This window comes from Notamacropus eugenii, chromosome 1 (assembly GCF_028372415.1).
Source record: "Notamacropus eugenii isolate mMacEug1 chromosome 1, mMacEug1.pri_v2, whole genome shotgun sequence".
NCBI lineage: Eukaryota > Metazoa > Chordata > Mammalia > Diprotodontia > Macropodidae > Notamacropus > Notamacropus eugenii.
In genome coordinates, this window is record NC_092872.1 from 737,714,881 (window position 1) to 737,734,840 (window position 19,960).

General features: G+C 44.3%; 1 protein-coding gene across 21 annotated transcripts in view; it reads left to right on the plus strand.

Moving 5' to 3' along the window:
• DYSF (dysferlin) overlaps positions 1–19,960 on the plus strand; it is a 253,717-nt gene that overhangs the window by 224,726 nt on the left and 9,031 nt on the right. For all 21 annotated transcript variants that reach the window (XM_072651404.1, XM_072598690.1, XM_072655480.1 and 18 more), the window contains 4 exons: positions 233–321; positions 682–777; positions 2,337–2,478; positions 18,348–18,447. In XM_072651404.1, coding sequence (XP_072507505.1) covers positions 233–321; positions 682–777; positions 2,337–2,478; positions 18,348–18,447 — 427 coding nt within the window. The remainder of the gene's footprint in view (positions 1–232; positions 322–681; positions 778–2,336; positions 2,479–18,347; positions 18,448–19,960) is intronic.

Consider the following 19,960-nt stretch of genomic DNA (forward strand, 5'->3'; position numbering starts at 1 on the left):
AGAATTTGTCTCCATGTTGGAGGAAAGCGGGGCATATGTATAGGAACTGATGGGGGCCCAGGGGCTGGGGTTTGGAGATTAAGTCAAGACTAGGGCAGTAGAAAGCCAGAACAGAGCAAGGTGCAGAGTGAGGATGGTTTGGAATCCAGTGGGAGCAGACAGCAGGGTCTGAGGCGATATGGAGGAAGGGGATGTGGGCATTCTGATTCCATGGGGCCTACTCTCTCCACAGGGAAAGCTGCAGATGTGGGTTGACCTATTTCCAAAGGCCCTTGGAAAACCTGGACCTCCATTTAAAATTACTCCCCGCAAAGCCAAGAGGTGACTTTCTGTTCTGGACCTTTGTCCCTAGTTCTCTGTTTGAGTATCGGGCTGTCTGTCCAATGCTTTCTTTTTTCAGTTCAGGAATGAATTGGGAACCAGGGCTAGGGGACATTTTGAGGGTGGAGATGGAGATAATTCTGGGGCTGTGGTCAGAGTCATTCCATGGACAGACTGAGGGTGTGATTTTGGTCAGCAGTTGGGGTCAGAGCATTTTTCTGTAAAAAGTTGAGTGTCTGAGGAGGCATGAAACCTGGAATCAGTCTCTGTGGGCTTCAGAATCCCTCAAGGCCATTTGGGATCTGTCACCTCCCTTTTGCAATGAACCTGGGTTAACTGGAAGCTTCCTGTTCTCACCAGGTTTCTCCTGCGCTGCATTATTTGGAACACCAAAGACGTCATCTTGGATGATGTCAGCATCACTGGGGAAAAGATGAGTGACATTTATGTGAAAGGGTAAGAATTGCCCCAGTGATCTCATGGAATCATCATGATCATGAATGAGCATTTATTAAGTGCTTACTGTGTGCAAGACACTATGCCAAGCCATGTGGATACAAAGAACAACAAAAATGTGTCTGTGCAATCCAGGAGAGCACACTGTAAGGTGGAAGACTTGCTGGGCTCTGGGGGAGACAGGTCCTACCCTGGAGGAACCCCAGGCTGCGCCCTGCCTTCTCTGAACCTCTGCTTCCTTATCTATACCATGAAAGGTTGGCCTGGATTATTTCTCAAGTCCTGTCCAGCTCTGGGGTTCTATAAGCCTAGGAGTGGTGAAGTACATAGGCAAGAGAGAGATGAGCTACTAAAGATTTGTGGTCAAGATCAAGGAATTTAGAGCAGAAAGGATGCTTAGAACTTAGAAGGCTGGGACATGGAGCACAAAAGGTCCAAGCAGGAGGGGAACCTAGAACCCTGAAAGGCAGAACAGAATGTTAAAATAGAGAACTTAGAATTTCAGAGTTGGGAGGGAACTTAGAACACAGAGCTTAGAAGGTCTGAGCTGGACAGAACCTTGGAATATGGAATGTTAGACCACAGAACGCAAAATGTCTAGGTGGGAGGGGCCTGAGAACAGGAGATTTCAGAGCTGAGAAGGAGTTTAGAACAAAGGATATCAGAGCTGGGAGAGCCCTTAGAACACAGAATGTTAAAACAGAACATAAAATGTCAGATCTGCAAGAGCCTTTGGATGGCATCTATTCCAGCATTCTTTTACAGAAGAATACAGAGCCCCAAGGAGGTTAGGATTCAAGTTGGGAGGGACCTTAGGGTCTTAGTCCAACCGCCTCATTTTTTTCAGATAGAGAAATCGAGGCCCTTCAGAGACATTAAATGACTTAACTTGGATCACCAAAGCAATAAGTATCTGAGGTGGAATTCAAACCCAGGTCCACTGACCCCAAATCCAGCTCATTTGGAGAATCCTTCCCAGCCCCCAACTACCTCCACATATCATTGGGGAATAAAATGGAGAAATATAGACTGCATGGGCATGAGATGCTGAGAAATGGACTGATGACTGCTTAGAAAGCCAAACCCAAGACTCTGGCTTTAACTCAGAAAAAAGAATATCAAAAGAACAGAAGCCCCTTGAAGGCAGGACCCTTTCATTCCTGTCATTGTATTTTCCAGGCAACACAGAGGTTGTCCATATATCGTAGGACTCAGAGTTAGAAGGGACCTTCAAGTCCTTTCTGGTCCAAACTCCTCATTTTACAGATGAGGGAACTGAGTCTCAGAGAGGTGGAAATGTTGTCCAAAATCAGAAGGTAAAGGGCAGATATGGAATTCAAACCTAGATTCTCTGAGTCCAAATCCATTGCTCTTTCCCCAGGACTGTAGTATTCCATTGGACGGTTGGTGGGCGTTGTTACTGCCTCAGAGGCCATGTCCTCATGGATAGCAGGGGTGATGTTTATACTCCATTTCTCCTTCCTTCTTTGTCATCCCTCCAGGATGTGATGAAGCATTTTTCTTACATAAATCCCATCTTTTATCATCTCTCTCTCCAGTTGGATGCTTGGTTTTGAGGAGCACAAACAGAAGACGGATGTTCACTATCGCTCACTGGGCGGGGAGGGCAACTTTAACTGGAGGTTCATCTTCCCCTTCGACTACATGCCCGCTGAGCAAGTCTGCATCATGGCCAAAAAGGTGAGAGTGGCCCCTGGTCTGGGACATGAGGACCTCTTGGCGCTGTTGGCATCTCCACACCAACCTCTTCTGGAGCATCAGTACCAGCTTAGAGCAGATTGGGGCGATGTAGACAATGCCCTTGGGGAGCACTGTCTGTCCTTCTAAGAGCCCCTGGTTTGAGAGGGAGGATATGAAGCTCTTGGTATCATGAAGGAGAGCAGGACATACGTCCCCTCCAGACACTCATGAATCACAAGATGAAATTGATCATAAATAGTCGTATGTTTGGGTTTAAAAAAACAACTCCACAAAAATAAAATGGGGATGGCCTGTCTGGATAGCAAAATTTCTGAAAGAGATCTGGAGGTTTTAGTGAACCACAAGCTCAGCTTGAGTCAGTAGCCAAGAAAACTCATGTGAGCTTAGACCATATTAAGAGAGACCTAGTGTCCACTATGGCAGCTAGGTGGCACCATAGTACATAGAGCACTGGGTCTGGAGACAGAAAGACTTTATCTTCCCTAGTTCAAATCCAGCCTCAGACACTTACTAGCCATGTGACCCTGGACAAGTCACTTTACCCTGTTTGTCTCAGTTTTCCTTATCTGTAAAATGAGCTGTAAAGGAAACAGGAAAGCATTCCAGTATCATTGCCAAGAATACTCCACATGGCGTCATAATGAGTCAGACACAACTGGAAAATGACTGAACAACAAAAAGCGTTGTGATGGCTCCACTGTTCTTTCTCTGGATCAGACTTATCTGATTTTTTTCTTTTTTTTTTGCCATGAGATAATGCAAACCCTGTAAGCTTCTTATAAAAACCAGTCCTCTTTCTTACTGGTGCCACATTTTAGGAAGGATCATTGGGGCTGAAAGGGATGTTAGAGGGCATTAGGTCTAACTGTGTCACTTTACAGATGAGGAAACTGAGGCCCCAATAGACTGAGTGACTTGCATAGAGTCATGCAGCTAGTAAGTATCCAAGGTGGAATTCAAACTCACTGTCTTTAGTACAAAGGCTTTTCAGAGGAAGTTGACTGGAGTGTTAAAAGGCCTTGAGTGTGCCATATACAGATCAGATTGGGAAGAAGCTTGGTGTAGCAGATAAGAGTGCCACATTTAGAGTCAGACCTGAGTTCAAATCAGGCCTCAGACACTCCCTAGCTGTGTGACCTTGGATGAGTCACCTAACATCTTAGTTTCAGTTCCCTCATCTATAAAATGGGGATAGTAACAGCACTTCCCTCCCAGAGTTGTGAGGATCACATGAGAGGATATTTGTTAAGTGCTTTGCAAACTTTCATAAAGGTTATCTTTTATTCTTGTTATTTTTAAGAGTGACCACCATACAGTTTAGGTTCTTCTCTTGACCAGAAAGGTAAGGGGCGGAGGAGTGTCTGTTACAGATACATATCTGGTAGCCTTCCTGGAGTATGGTCAGAAGAGGTAAACCTTGAAATATGAAAGGGAGGAAGATGGGGCTGAATGCTTTGCATTTCCCCAGTGACTGAACCTCTGGAGAGGGGTCTGGGGCCCCTGCAGAAATTTTGGAGGGTTCATGAACTTGGATGGGAAAACATTTTGAGTATTCTATTTCTAATATACTTGGTTTCCTTTGTAATCCTATGTGCCTCATGCATTAAAAACACTACTCTGGGAAGGCATCCATGGCCTTTCCTGGACGCAAACACGCACAAAAGACTAAGAATAACCCCTTGCTCTGAGATCCTGAATGGTGATCACTTTGTAAATATGTCACTAGGCTGCCAAGATTAGAAGCTGGGACAGAGACTGAAGAGTTTGGCTCATGGGATGCTTGGCTGAGTTTTCTGTATGTGGAGCACTTAAGTTTCCATTACAACCCCTCCCCCCAGGTGCTAATGCCCCCTCCTCCCCCTAGTTAACTTTGTCCTTATCTTTGTACACTAATATCCATATCCATTCTATATTTATGTCCATTTCTTATACTCATATCCGTATATTGTCTCCTCCAATAGAATGGAAGCGCCTTGAGGTCAGGGACTGTTTCATATCCCTGGTGCTTGGCATAGAATAGATGCTTCATAAATGCTAGTCAATTGATTGACATGATTGTCACTTTCAGGTGTTTGAAGGGATGTATTGTGGGAAAGGGATCAGCCTCAGTTGGCTTGGCCCCAGGGGCTCCATGTCAGGAAAAAACAACATTCCTACAGTTATTACTGTCTCAAAGTGGAATGGACTGCTCTGGGAGATAGTGAGGCCCCATGTTGGGGTGTTATTCAAGCAGACAGTGGAGGAGTGAGTCTGGTGTGTCATAGTGAGGCTTTGTTTTCAAGTATGGGTTGAACTAGATGACCCCTGAGGTCCCTTCCAAATCTAAGACTAAGGAAGGAATCATCAAAGAGTAAGCTTAGGAAAGGACATAGAAGGAGATTCTGTGATTACTCTCATCACCCTCATGACCATCACCATCACTGTTGCCATCACCATTTTCACCACTCCTATATCCATTGCTACCACTATTACCCTTTTTTTCCTCTTCTTTTATTAAATTAACTTATTTTTAGTTTTCACCTTTAATTTCCACAAGATTTGAGTTCCAAATTATCTGCCCATCCCTCCTCTCCTCCATCCCAAGATACTGTGCATTCTGATTACCCCAATCCCCCAATCTGCCCTTCCTTCTATCACACCCCTCCCTTCCCTTATCCCCATCTTCTCTCTTTTCTTGTAGGGCAAGATAGATTTCTATACCCCATTACCTGTATTTCTTATTTCTCAGCTGCATGCAAAAATAATTCTAACATTTATTCCTAAAACTTTGAGTTCCAACTTCTCTCCCTCCCTCCCTCCCCACCCACCCCCACTGAGAAGGCAAGCAATTCAGTATAGGTTATATATGCGTAGTTATGCAAAAGACTTCCATAAAAGTCATGTTTTGAAAGACTAACTATATTTCCCTTCATCCTGTCTTGCCCCCCATTTATTCTATTCTCTCTTTTGACCTTGTCCCTCCCCAAAAGTGTTTACTTCTAATTACTCCCTCCTCCCATTTGCCCTCCCTTCTATCATCCCCCACTCCACTTATCCCCTTCTCCCCTACTTTCCTATAGTGTGAGATAGATTTTCATACCAAACTGAGTGTGCATGTTATTCCCTCCTTAAGCCAAATGTGATGAGAGTAAGCTTCACTTTTTCCCTCTCATCTCCCCCCTTTCCCCCTCCATTGAAAAAGCTTTTTCTTGCCTCTTTTATGAGAAATAATTTGACCCATTCCATTTCTCCCTTTCTCCTCCCAATATGTTCCTCTCTCACCTCTTTATTTTTTATGTACCATCCCTTCCTATTCAACTCACCCTGTGCCCTCTGTCTATATGTATATAATCCCTCCCACTACCCAAATACGAAAAAGTCTCGAGTTACAAATATTATCTTTCCATATGAGAATATAAACAGTTCAACTTTAGTAAATCCTTTAAAAGGTTCTCTTTCCTGTTTACCTTATCATGCTTCACTTGATTCTTGTGTTTGAAAGTCAAATTTTCTATTTAGCTCTGGTCTTTTCATCAAGAATACTTGAAAGCCCTCTATTTCATTGAATGATCATTTTCCCCCTGAAATATTATACTCAGTTTTGCTGGGTAGGTGATTCTTGGTTTTAATCCTAGTTCCTTTGACTTCTGGAACATCATATTTCATGTCCTTTGATCCCTTAATGTAGAAGCTGCTAGATCTTGTGTTATCCTGATTGTATTTCCACAATACTCAAATTGTTTCTTTCTGGCTGCTTTCAATATTTGCTCCTTGACCTGGGAACTCTGGAATTTGGCTACAATATTCCTAGGAGTTTCTCCATTTGGATCTCTTTCAGGAGGTGATTGGTGGATTCTTTCAATACTTATCTTGCCCTCTGGTTCTAGAATATCAGGGCAGTTTTCCTTGATAATTTCATGAAAGATGATGGCCAGGCTCTTTTTTTTGATAATGGCTTTCAGGTATTTCCATAATTTTTAAACTGACTCTCCTGGATCTATTTTCCAGGTCAGTTGTTTTTTCAATGAGTTATTTCACATTGTCTTCTATTTTTTCATTCTTTTGGTTTTGTTTTGTAATTTCTTGGTTTCTCATAAAGTCATTAGCTTCTATCTGCTCCATTCTAATTTTTAAAGAACATTTTTTTTCAGTGAGCTTTTGAACCTCCTTCTCCATTTGCCTTATCCTGCTTTTTAAAGCATTCTTCTCCTCATTGACTTTTTAGACCTCTTTTGCCATTTGGGTTAGTCTGTTTTTAAAGGTGTTATTTTCTTCAGCATACTTTTGGGTCTCCTTTAGCAAGCTGTTGACTTGCTTTTCATGATTTTCTTGCATCACTCTCATTTCTCTTCCCAATTTTATCTACACCTTTCTTACTTGATTTTCAAAATCCTTTCTGATGTTTTCCATGGCCTGTGAGCATTGCATTGTTTTGGAGGTTTTGGATGCAGAAGTCTTGACTTTTATGTGTTCCTCTGATAGTATGCTTTGTTCTTCCTCATCCAAAAGGATGGAAGAAAATACTTGTTCACCAGGAAAGTAACCTTCTATAGCCTTATTTTTTCCCTTTTTTGGGCATTTTCCCAGCCAGTTACTTGGCTTTTGAGTCTTTTGTTAAGTGGAGGGTGCTGTAAGTTCTCAGTTCCTCCAAGGTGGCACAATCAAGGGAAAGGAGTTTACTCCTCCTGTGGCTTGTGCTCTGGTCTGGGAGCAACCACAAGCTTTTCTGCCCAGAACTTGTGAGTAGAATTCCCTCTCCAAAGCTTCCACCAGCTCTACCATGCCAGTCAGCACTCTTCTTCACCCCAGGACCACCACTCAGGACTGAGACTCAGATTGGCTGCTCAATTCCCCCAGGGTCTTTAGGTCAAGGGCTCCTAAAGCTGCTATTGCAGTGACTACTGCCACTCTGGGGCCAGGGCCAGAATTTGTTCCCTTCTCACCCAGGTGAAAGCACTTTCTCACTGACCTTTGAGTCTGTCTTTGGTGTTTTTGGGTTGAGAAATCTAGGAACCACAGCTGCTGCCCAGGATTCCACACCCTGAAGCCTGCTCCAGTCCTGTCCCTGCTGTGCCTCATGGCCAAGGTTGGACTGTGCTCCACTCTGAGTCTGGTGTGATAGACTTTTCCTGTCAGCTTTCCAGGCTGCCTTGGGCTGGAAATCTCTTTCACTCTGTCATTTTGTGGCTTCTGCTGCTCTAGAATTTGTTTAGAGTCAGTTTTTACAGGTATTTTATGGGGTATGGGGGGAGAGCTAGAGCAGGTCTGTCCTTTCCTTTGCCATCTTGGCTCTACCCCCTTTATCACTATTACCCTTTTCCCCATGATCACCTTCACACCTTCATCCTTGTAGCCAAGTCCACCATTATTGTCCTCATCCCCATGACCACACTCATCATCATCATCACCATTCCCACTGTCACTGTTGCCATCATCACAGTCACTACTCTTTCCATCCAGATCCCAAAGTCACTGTTCCCTGTGCTCCACCCCCATCCCATATCCTGTTTTAAGTTATATTTGCCTGAGTTTGAATCAACGTAGCTAATTGGGAGTTTTGAATTGCTGCTCTAATGGGAACCTCAGTCTTTAATGTCATGAGTTGATTAATTCTAAAGCCATTAGCCGCATAATTGTTCTTCTATGACACGTATGAAAATGGACAGATGGGAAACAGATGTGGGCATGAGAGGTCAGGGGGCTGTATAGGGAAAGCGTGTATGGGGAAAACCATCATGGTAGCCCCAAAGAAGAAGGAAAGCCTTGGAAAAAGAGAGAGATGGTGTTGTGCAGTGGACTTTGCCAGTTGTATGACCTCTTCTCCAGGCCTCAGTATCTTCATCTGCAAAACATTTATAGTGTTAACCCCTTAGGTTGTTGTAAGAATAAAATAAAATTTATTCAATCAATAAACCCTTATTATAATATACAAAATGCTTTTCAAACCTTAAAATATTCAGTAAAAGCATAGGATAATAAAACTGTCTTTCGTCACTGGCATCATCAGTCCTTAAGGTGTTGTGAACCACTTTACACATATGATCTAATTTGATCCTCATAGCACCCCTGGGAGGAGTTAGGTGCTATTATCATCCACATTTTACAGATGAGAAGACTGAGGCACAGAGCAATTAAGTGACTTAAGTGCCTGGAGTTATACAGAGTTGGTAGATGTCTGAATCTGGATTTGACTCCAGGTCCATCACTCTACCCACTAGGTCGCCTAGCTGCCTCTCACTTGGAGAAGTAATGGTGGCATCATGGATGGAGATCTCAGAGTCAAGAAGTCCTGAGTTCAAGTTCCTCCTTGAACACATATTGAATGATATGATCCTGGGCAAGTCACTTAACCCTTTTAAGACTATGAGCTACAGAATCATTGCTGATCTAGTTCCATGGAGGGAATTTCCATGCTAGGAGTTCCTTTTATAGCTGTCATCCCAGATCTGGAGCAAAAAAAGTCCCCTAACATTCATTTACCTGGGGAGGTCCATGGTCTCTTTGCTTCTCTGCTCTTCCTTTATGGATGTATGGGATGGCTGCTGCTGTTCTTGTTGGGGTCCAGTACATTTTCTCATGGGTGCCCCAAGCCTTCACTTCTCTCCTTCATCCAGCAGGACCCTGTCTAGCCTCAATAAGAAAAGTCAGGGAGGACATGAGAGCGGCCTTAAAGTGTCTGAAAGGCTTGTCATACCCAGGAGGGGTTAGATGTGCTCTCTCTGGAGAGAAGCTGTAGAGACACCACTTGAGGATGATGTCAGGAAAAACTCACAAAAAATGAGCACAATCTCAAAGGAGAAAGGCCTGCCTGGGAGGTGGTGGGAGATCCTCTGTGTATGGAGGTCTTCTGGAGAAGGTTGGGTGATCACTTGTCAGGCGTGTTCTAGTGGGAATTCTCTTCATGAAAGGGTTGGATGAAGTATCGGCCGAGACCCTTTTGAGTGCTCAAGTTCTGTGATTCTGTGAAGTGACTAACCCAAAGTTATCCCGCTAGTCAGTGTCCAAGGTGGGACTTGAGCCCAGGTCTCCTGACTCTCAGATTAGAATTTTTACTATGCCCCCAATTTTCAGCCATCTGGATGGTACCTTTCTGTCTCTGAATTAGAAGGGGGTGTAAAGGTACCCTTAGGGAGGGGAATCATGTACCCCATGGGTCTGCACTTCCAGGGGCTGCCAGCTGCTCCTGAGGGTAGAGAGGGCACAGAATCTAGCCTCCTGGCAGGTGTGGCTTCCAACCATGTCAAGACGCAGCTCCTAAGAGAGGCCTCAAGGAACCAATTACCCTGTCCTTTAAATTCCAAAGAGCCTAGTACAAGGTGAAAAGCTGTGGCCAGAAACCACAGAAAGGGCCTGGTGTGTAGATCATAGATGGCAGAAAGATAAACAAATATGTATGGAAGAGCAGAGTTTCAACAAGACGTTTGATTGCAACCTGAGAGGTTTTTTTTGTTTGTTTCTATTTTATTTTGAAAGGTTTTTTCTTTTAGTGATTATAACCAAAGTTGAGGACTTTTCTACTTATAAACAGGGAAATACCTCAAGTAGAATGCAGTTTGAAAGAAACAACCAAAAAAACCTTTCCCAAGTAGCAATTAGCATACCTTGTTTTAAGGTCTGCCTTTCTAAATATACTCAACCCTCTCCCACACGTGGGTCACACCAGGCTTTTTCCTCCTGCTCGCATCTTTTTACCTTGTCCTGAGTTACCATTTGGGATTGTCAGGACCAAGGTTAATTACATCCTCTGGACCTCTGTTTTTGGCCCATGAAATCCAGCACCTCCATCCAGCTCTTGGCCTCTTCCAGATGTAGACTGAAACCTGCCTTTCTTTCTCTTCCCTCTTCCTTTCTGAGGAGCCTCGAATGGCCCACTAAAATTGATGCACAGGCTAGAACTGTCTGCTCCCAAGTGGTTCCAGATTCCTAGGGGATGCTGCTGCTTTTTTTATTTCTTAAAGGGGCTGAACCTTTATTCTTTCTGAACATTTTTGAGACTTCTAAACAAAGCAGGGTATGGATGAACAGAGATAAAAAGATTTATTCATGTAGGCATGGCTGACTTGGGAGGCAGAATTCAGGGATAGCTTATGGTTTTCCGAAGAGTTTTGCCCCTCAGCCCTCATAACTCAACATTTGAGAAGCCTCTTTGAGTACATCTCTACAACATCTAGATAGGGAGATGACTTCAGAGGTCAAGCCCCACCCTTGACACCTCCTGGCGGTATGATTCTGGGCTAATCATTGACCTTTACAGGCCTCTAGGCTCCAGACTGCAGAGAAGGTGCCAACCTGTATTGTTGGATTGAGTTTCCTCTTCTGAGAGTTCTCTTTCAACAGAATCATGCGTCTAGTCCTTATCCTTATCCAGAACATCTGCATTTATCAGAAGATCATAGATCTAGGGCTGGAAGTGATCCACTGAGGCCCTCAGCTCCAAGTGCCAATCCCCTAATGGTACCTTCCCCCTACTCCATATTCGTTGTGTATGTTCTGGTTCATGTATATATATATATATATATATATATATATATGTATATGTATATATATACATATATATACACATATATGTATATATATATGCACACACATACACATATTACACATACCTATATATTGCACACACAGAGATATGCATGTCTATACATATTCCCCCACTAGAGTGGAAGCCCCTTGAAGGGAAGGATTCTTCTCTTTTGTATCCCTAGTATGTAGCACAGTGCGTGGCATACAGTAGGTACTTAATAGATGCTTATGGACTGATTAATCTTGACCAACCTCTTCATTTCTCATAGAAGGAAACTGAGGCCCAAGGTCACACAGGTATTATAGACATTAGAAGCAGGATCTGAACCCATGTCCCCTGACTGCCAAGTGAGGACTGTATCCACTCAAGCCTCCATGCCTTTGCACAGGTTGTCTTGCAGTCTCCTCTCACCTCCAATTCTTAGAGTCCTTAGGTTTCTTCAAGTCCAATCCTCTTTGTTGATCTCCCTAAAGTAGTTGTGCATAAATTTATCTGTGCACATATTGTAAGCTCTTGAACTGTAGGAACCATCTGTCATTTTGTGTCTGTGTCCCTACCGTCTAGCACGATGCCTGCTTCACTTAATGCACACGTGTTTGATTGGGTTGATTGTCCTACTCTGTGCATTTTATGGATAAAATTGAATGTGACAGGAAAAGAGCCAGACTCCAAGGTTTGCCTTAACAAAGGGCATGGAAGGAACCCGACTATGGGACATGGAGGCTCATTAAAGTGGAGTCTGTCTATGGTTTGACTATGAGGAATGACTGTGTGTTAGTTTATCAGTCAATGTCTGAGGCCTTCTTTATAAATGGGAGGGTATGACTGCCATTGACTGAGCCAAAGTCAGGAGACCACATGGACTGCTTCAGAGGCAGCGCATTGGGGGATTTGTTGGCATTCCCATTCATAACTATTAAGGATGGGCAGCAGTGTCACTTCAGACACAGGATGGAAGCTGCCTTCAACCAAGGTAGAAGTAGAATTCTCAGTTTGTTAGATATGCATTTCTTCTAGATGTTTATGCTAGATGTGCAATAAACATGTATTGAGGACCTATCATGTGCAAGGTGTGGTACTAGGCACTTGGGGTGGGGAGAAAGATTTAGAAAAACAAGGTATCCTCCCCTTACAATTTAAAATCTAGCAATTAAAAAAAAAACCTGGTAGGTGAGGGATAGGGAAAGAGGAAGAGATAATAGAATGGGTAGTCAGGGTTTGGCTGAGATTATTATCTCTTGGCTGCCTTTGTCAATTTCCAAGGTGGGTTTCAGTGTGACAAGGGACAGGGCACCAAGCTGCTGTGGCTGACCTCTGTGGGATCCCTTCTTACCTCTTACACATATGTTGACCAATTCCCAGAGGTTCTGAGTAAGGTAAGAGTTAGCTCTAAGATACCCCTTGGTCAAGGTTCAGTAAGCACACTGCCTGGAGGCAGGGCAGGTGTACTGTTTGGTGGAGACATGGTCATCAAGGAGATATGGGATTACCCTGGAACAAGAACTAGACCACTTTGGACACAGATAATGTGAAGTTTTTACTTATAAACATGGGATGAGATTCTTTGTACAGTGAGGTCATTTTAGCCAGGAAAGTTTTCCTAGCGTTAGTGACATTGTATGCAAAGCACCTTGGAAAATAGGGCTTTCCAAATTCTAGGAACCATCCTTTTGTGTAAGACAACAGAGGTAGAGCTCCTGGGGACACCCAATACTTGCTTCCAAGGATAAATACTTCATTTAGTCCTATTTTGTTTTTTCTTTGACAATGCATGCACCATTCCACTCCTGTGGTTCCCTACCTCTGTAACCAGAGGAGAGCAGAGCATTTCATTCTCTCCTCCCTTGGGAACAAGATTGATCTCTTAGAGTTGTTTAGTTTCTATCGTTGTTGTTGCTGTGTATGTTGTTTTCCTGGCTCTTCTTCCTTTCCTATATAATAATTCAGAAAAATCTCATATTTCTCTGATTTTTCATTTACATGATTTTTTTATGGCTTAAAAATATTTGGTTACATTCATATACCATAATATGCTCTTCCATTTCCAAAGGGATAAGTTCTTCCTCCCTCCCTGCCTCCCTCCCTCCCTCCCTCCTTTCTCCTTCCTTCCTTCCTTCCTTCCTTCCTTCCTTCCTTCCTTCCTTCCTTCCTTCCTTCCTTCCTTCCTTCCTTCCTTCCTTCCTTCCTTCCTTCCTTTCTTGCTGATATGAGTCTTCTAATGGAGCCCTTCTTTCTGTCTTTACCTCCCTGGGAAACAGTCTCAGTAGTGCAATGCTGGGTCAAAGTGTATGAACAGTTTAGTCATTTTCCTTGCATAATCTCAAATTGTTTTCCAGAGTGGTTGGACCAGTTCACAGTTCCACCAACAGTGTATTAGTGTGCTTGCCTGTTTATTTTTCCCCTTCTGCCTGTTCAAACTGACTGGACTCTAGAAGGAGAGAGGGACCTTCCCTTTTTGCTTCTTTTCTGCCCCTCAGGCCACTGGCTACTGCAGCCTGGCTGGGACTGTGTTTCTCTAAAACCAAGTCCTGGCTCTGACCACAGAGAGTTTCTCAGTGGGAAGGAAGGCCAGAGGACACAGCCGGCTGACAGCTTGCTCTAGGAGAGTCAGGCTGGGGGCCTGGGTGAGAACCAAGGCGGCAGCCCTGCCCACAGCTGTTAACTGCTCCTGAGTGACTCCAGTCCTCAGAGACCCAGCCACCAAAAGTCCTAGGAACTTTTGAAAATGGCCGAGAGTAAAGGAAGGTGTAGGAAAAAGAGCTCAGGCATAAGAAGTCTTGATCTTGGCTCTGTCACCAACTGGGTTCAAGATCCTGTGAAAACTATTACCACAAACTGTATGACACTCAGCTACCTTAGCTACATAAGGGGCACTGTATCAGAGTGGTGCTCTTTGCAATGACTAGTGAAATAAATTTTGCCCATTGGTTGGCCAATTGATGAGCGAACTGTTATAGATGACTGTCCTGGTGCTCTAAGAAATGAGAGACAGCATGGTTAATACGTAGAGAGGTGGCCCTCGGATCAGGAGGACCTGTCCCTGACACATCCTGGATGTATGACCTGGGCAAGTCACTTAATCTCAGAACTGCTCAAGGTAGTTCTCTAGCACATTAAGTTGCTGAGGAGGAACTTATCTATAGTGGAAGGAGTCCCCTAATTGGGGGTTCTGCAGACCCTGACCAAAAAAAAAATGGGGAATATAAGAAATTTAGAGAGAGGGGGAGATTTCTAGAAATTGAAGTTGAGAAAAAAAAAAGCTGACCCCAGAGAATAACATCCACAATGAAATACACAATAGATTGAGAACATAGCAGAAGGATGCTTATTTTTATGCTATAAGAGATGGTTCATTTTGAATGGGGAGCAATAGGGAGCTATTTCCAAAAATGAAAGTGTCATAAGAGAAGGCCTAGCTATCAAACTTTATATATTTTTTTTAAAAAATTCAATTGACAAGTATTTATTTTCTCAAACATATTTTTAAAAAATCAATAGGCTATGGAAATATATTAGATGTGGGTGATGAGAGGGAGCCAAGGTTTTAAGCCTGAATGGCTAGAAGAATGGTAATGGTTTGGAGAAAAGATGTGAAGTTTGGTTTGGGGCATACTGAGACAATCAGCAGAGGGAAGGGACTAAGATTAAAGAGGACTGGGAAAGAAGGTGAGATTTTAGGTGAGACTTGAAGGAAGCCAATACAGATAGGAAGTGGAGGAGGAGGAAGAGGAGAGAGAGTTTTAGGCATGGGGAACAGCCAGTAAAAATGCCTGGAGTTGAGATGGAGTGTTTTGTCTGAGAAACAGCCAGGAGGCCAGTGTCCCTGGATCATAGAATCTATGTTAAAAGGAAGAGTACATGTATGGAGACTTGAGAGGTAGGAGGGGGCAGGTTATGAAGGGCTTTAAAATCCAGACAGAGAATTTTATGTTTGATCCTGGAGGCAATAGGGAGGCACTGGAAGAGTGGGATGTGTGTGTGTGTGTGTGTGTGTGTGTGTGTGTGTGAGACAGAGAGAGGGAAACACATACACATGCACTCATGCACACACATACACCCTCATACACACAGAATATCAGACCTGTTCTTACAAGATCAATTTGATAGTGGAATGGAGAATGGATGGGAGTGGGGAGAGACTTGAGGCAGACAGGAGCTATTGCAATAATGCAGGCATAAGGTGGTGAGGGCAGGGACCAGGGTGAGGTTATTATCAAAGGAGAGGAAGGGAGTATTAGAGAGATATTCCAAGGGGGGGTGGATGAAATTGATAAGAGATATTGTAGAAGGTGAAATATATGGTAGATGCTATGGAGGTGAAATCTACAAGCAAAGCCCCAGAGGCAAAACTGAGAGATTTGCAGAACTGTGTTTGTGAAATTGATGAGAGATTGAAGAGGTTAAATTCATTAGAGATTCTATGGGTGGGGGGATGAAATTTACAAGAGATGTTGCAGGGGTGAAATCTACAAGAGATGATGAAGAGGTGAAATTGACAGACCTTGGCACTGTATTGGATGTGGGGGTTGACAGATAGTGAGGAGTCTGGGATGATTCCTAGGTTAAAAACCTATGTGATTGGGAGGATGATATTGCCCTCTACAGTAATAGAGGAGGTGGAGGGGTGGGGAGGGTTTAAGGGGAAAGATAATGAGTTGTTTTGGACATACTGTTGGAAATATTCAACAGGCAGTTGAAAATATTAGATTAGAGGTTAGGACAGAGGTCAGGGCTGGGCAAATAGATCTGAGAATCATCAGAATAGAAGTGATAATTGAATCCATAGGGGCTGATGAAATCACCAAGTGAAATAATAGAGAGAAGAGGGGCCCAGGACAGAAATTTGAGGGATACTGATACCCACTTGAAGATTGAGTTTTCTCTTCATTGCTCTAACTAATCTTATTTGGCATAGACGTGAGGCTCCTCCTCATCCTGGCTGCCCTCCTTTGGAGAATTTCTAGTGAATCCACGTCCTTCCTAAAATGAGGTGCCCAGACTGAACACCATTCTCCAGATGTGGTCTGATGAGGGCAGAACAAGGCACCTGATGAACTCAAGTCCCATGGAGGCCAGTTAGAGAAGATGAGAAGCAGTGGCAAAGCATTAGGATCTTGCTTTGAAAATCTAGCCCCTCCTCCTTGGCCAGCAGCCCCCACTAACCCTCCCAGCCTGGGGCCCAGCACACCCACTGGGTCCAGACTCTGCCTCTGCCCAGGCCGCATGTCTGCCAGCACCACACATCCAATAAACAGCTAGTAAAAGGCCTCTGGATGGGAGAGGTAATGAGCGAAGCGCCAGGCTCAGGGCAAGCGGGGGCACATTCCCCTCGGCGGGGTCCCCCCATCCCAGCTGCTCCCATCAGGAACTGTTTGAGCTCCTGGTTCATTACTGGCCCCATAAAACTAGCCCTGGGGGCTTAGAGTGCAGACTGGCCTGAGCTGGCCATAAAACCCACGCCAGAGAGGGGAACCACCTGTGGGAGGGAGCCCCCAACCAGCCTGAGGCCCAGGCAGGGGAGAAAGCTGGGCACAGGGGGCAGAGGAGAGAGACAAGGGTATGACCAGATGGGAGACTGAGGGAGCTGTCTGAGGCCAGAGGGAGGCCCACTCTGTGGCTGGGGTTAGGGATTTGTTCATTGTCCGGAATAAGTCTGTAGCCAAGGTCACAGATCAGCCGGTGTCTTGGGATTGGGGGTCAGTCTATTGCTGGAGTAAAATATCCTTCAGAGCCCAGGGTTGAGAGGCTGACATAGGGAAAGAAACCCCTGGTTCAAATCCTGCTTCTGATACATGGTAGTTGGATACTCCCTGGACAAATAGCTGAGCCTCAATTTCCACATCCATACAACAAGGTTAATAATGCTAATATTATGCCAAGACCCTCAGCATGAAAAATCTTCCTGTCCAAGATTTGAAGGGGTCCATGGACAAGCCTCATGCAGGATGAGAAGGAAAGGATGTGTTGTGATCTGCTCCCTTGCAGTGGGTGACCACATCAATGAGATCACTGCCCCATTGAAGTCTACTAGCCTTCTGTGTCTTTTGGGAGGATAAAATCACATAAAGTATGAAAAGGATTTCGAAAACCTCCATCCCCTAACACAGTGCCCGGCATGTAGTAGGCACTTAATATATGCTGGCTAATTGGTGGATTAAGGTACTTTAGAAAGTAAGTTGTTAATGCATCTGCTGGGGGCCAGGGTTAGAGGTTACCCTGTGACTGAGGAATATAGAGGAAAGAGAACTAGCTGACCCAGACAGACCTTGGGCCTCATTAACAACACCATACCGTAACCATTGAGCTAATGAGGCAGAGGGGTCCAATGGGGCATTTAAGGCAGTGGTGAATTCAAATTTAGCCTCAGACACTTACCAGCTGTGTGACCCTGAGCAAGTCACTTAACCCTGTTTACCTCTGTTTTCTCATCTGTAAAATGAGCTGGAGAAGGAAATGGCAAACCTCTCCAGTATCTCTGCCAAGAAAACCCCAAATGGGGTCATGAAAAGTCAAACATGACTGAATAACATTACCAATCAACAAGCATTTATTTAGCTCCTGCTGTGTGCCTAGGATTAGGGACTGTGTTAGATATGGAGGATACAAAGGTAGAAGCAAAACTCAAAGAGTTTACATCCTGTTTGGGGAGACAAGGTAGGCAGCAAATTGGGAATTATAATGACAGAGAACTGCCAGGGTTTTGTGAGGTTCAAAGGAGGGGGTCCTAATCCCAAGGTGGGCTGCAGTTTATGGGGTCATAGAATGTTGGCACCAGAAGCACTTCTGAGATCACCTGGCCCAACCCCCACATTTTACAGGGAGGGGGAAACTGGAGCCAAGAGGAGTGATCTGACAGCCCTGCAGAATGGAGATTTCTCTTCCAAAATTGTTTGTCTTCCCAGTTTTGGCCCCCTTTGGGATGGAGACTTGGGCCTTCTCTGATGGGAAAAGGAAGGTGGCTTGGCATTGAGTTTCCATCTGTCTTCTTCTAGAGAGTAGGGGAATGGTTCAACCTCATATGCTGTCTGGTCAGCTTTCCCCACAGTCTCCATCACCTGCTTGTCTGCCTTACTTTATATCTTGTTGGGAGAATGAACTTCACTTGTCACTTGGCAGCCCCTGGTCACCTCCTTCCCAGGACCCTGCTCCTCCACGCTGTCAGAGCCTGTGTGCAGGCAGCTCCCTCCACACTGGAACCATCTTCCTTCTCTTCTCTGTCAAACTGCTTCCCTTCTTTCTCCTGATGGTCCTGGAGATGTCTCTCCTTCACACAGCTCTCAACCCAGGGGAATCCCTGAGCCATGTCTGACTTTCTGCTTTCTGCCCTCCCTGGTCTGGGTTACAGGAGCGCTTCTGGAGTCTGGACAAGACAGAAAGCAAGATCCCTGCCAATGTAATATTCCAGATCTGGGACAACGACAAGTTCTCCTTCGATGATTATTTGGGTAAGTGGGATTCTTCACAAGAAATGTCCTAGAAGCAAGAGGGAATCACAGAAGGCTCCTAAGGAGGGGAGTGACAGAGTCCTATCAAGTAATTCAATTCATTTCAATAGCCATTTATGAAGTGCCTACTATGTGCAGGCACTGGAAATCCAAATAAAAACAAAGACTTCCTGCAAGGAACTTACAATCTAATGGGGGAAAGTATGTCTGGAAAACTAGGCTGGAGCCCTATGTTTTCTCTAGCCCAGAATTCCACTGCTGCCATCTCTTCTAACCCAACATGAAAAAGTATCCTCACCTCATCACACCCAGCCATGACTTGAAATCCCCCATGGAGGGGAAGCTCACTGCCTATTCTCTTGGGCTGAAGTCTAATTGTTCTCCAACATCAAGCCTACATTTTTTCTTCTTTGCCCCTTTCTGCCTCCCTCATAATTGCTCTAGGTCCTGGCCTAGGGATCCAAGCAGAGAAAGTTTTATCCTTTTCCACTATAGCCCTTCATATACTTGAGGGCAGGAGTCATGTTCCCCCTGAGCCTTCCCTTCTCTGGGTGTAGCATGCCCTCCCCGCCTCTCAAGCCCATTCTCACATGGCCTGGACTAGAGAACCTCCACCAAACTGGTGGACCTTCTAGATACTCTGCATCAATGTCCTTCCCAGACTGTGGGGCAGAGGATTAATCTCCTCTCTCTCCTCCATATGTCCCCTTTCCACACCTTCAGGCATTATTCCTCCACCTGACTTCCAATCCTACAAAAACAAAACAAAATCCTCCTCCCTTAACGGTTTTGCCTGGATGTGGTGATAATAATAACAGCTAACTTTGACATCCTACTTTAAGGTTTTTAAAGCATTTCATAAATATCTAGTCATCCTTTGAGACAGCCCAGTGCTTGGTCCATGCTAGGTGTTTAATAAATGTTCACTGACTTGACTTGACTTGGCTTGGCTTAGCTCAGATGGCCTTGTTAGCACTTGGACAGTTCTCATCTGTCACTTTGGTTTTAGGAGGACCCATATAAAATTGGCCAGTTTCTGCATTTGAACTGTGAATGATAGATAGCCAAAGGGAGAGACATAGTATGGTGCAGAAGGCCTGAATTTGAATTCTATTAATGAGGTAAGCATCAGATGTAGCTGGCTGGCCAAGTCACTTAACCCTTTCCAAGTCTTGGTTTCCTTATCTATAAGATGGAAACATGAATGCCTGTAGTGCTTACGCGTCCCAGGTGTATTGTAAGGCTTAAGTGGAGAGTAAAGCACTTTGAAAACTTTAAAAAGCTAAGCTCCTTTCTCCTCCTCTCCCTCCTCCTCCTCCTCCTCTTCATCTTCCTCCTCCTCCTCCTCTTCTTTCTTTTTTTCTTTTTCTTCCTTCCTTCCTTTCCTTCTTTCTTTCTTTCTTTCCTTCCTTCCTTCTTTCTTTCTTTCTTTCTTTCTTTCTTTCTTTCTTTCTTTCTTTCTTTCTTTCTTTCTTTCTTTCTTTCTTTCTTTCTTTCTTTCTTTCTTTCTTTC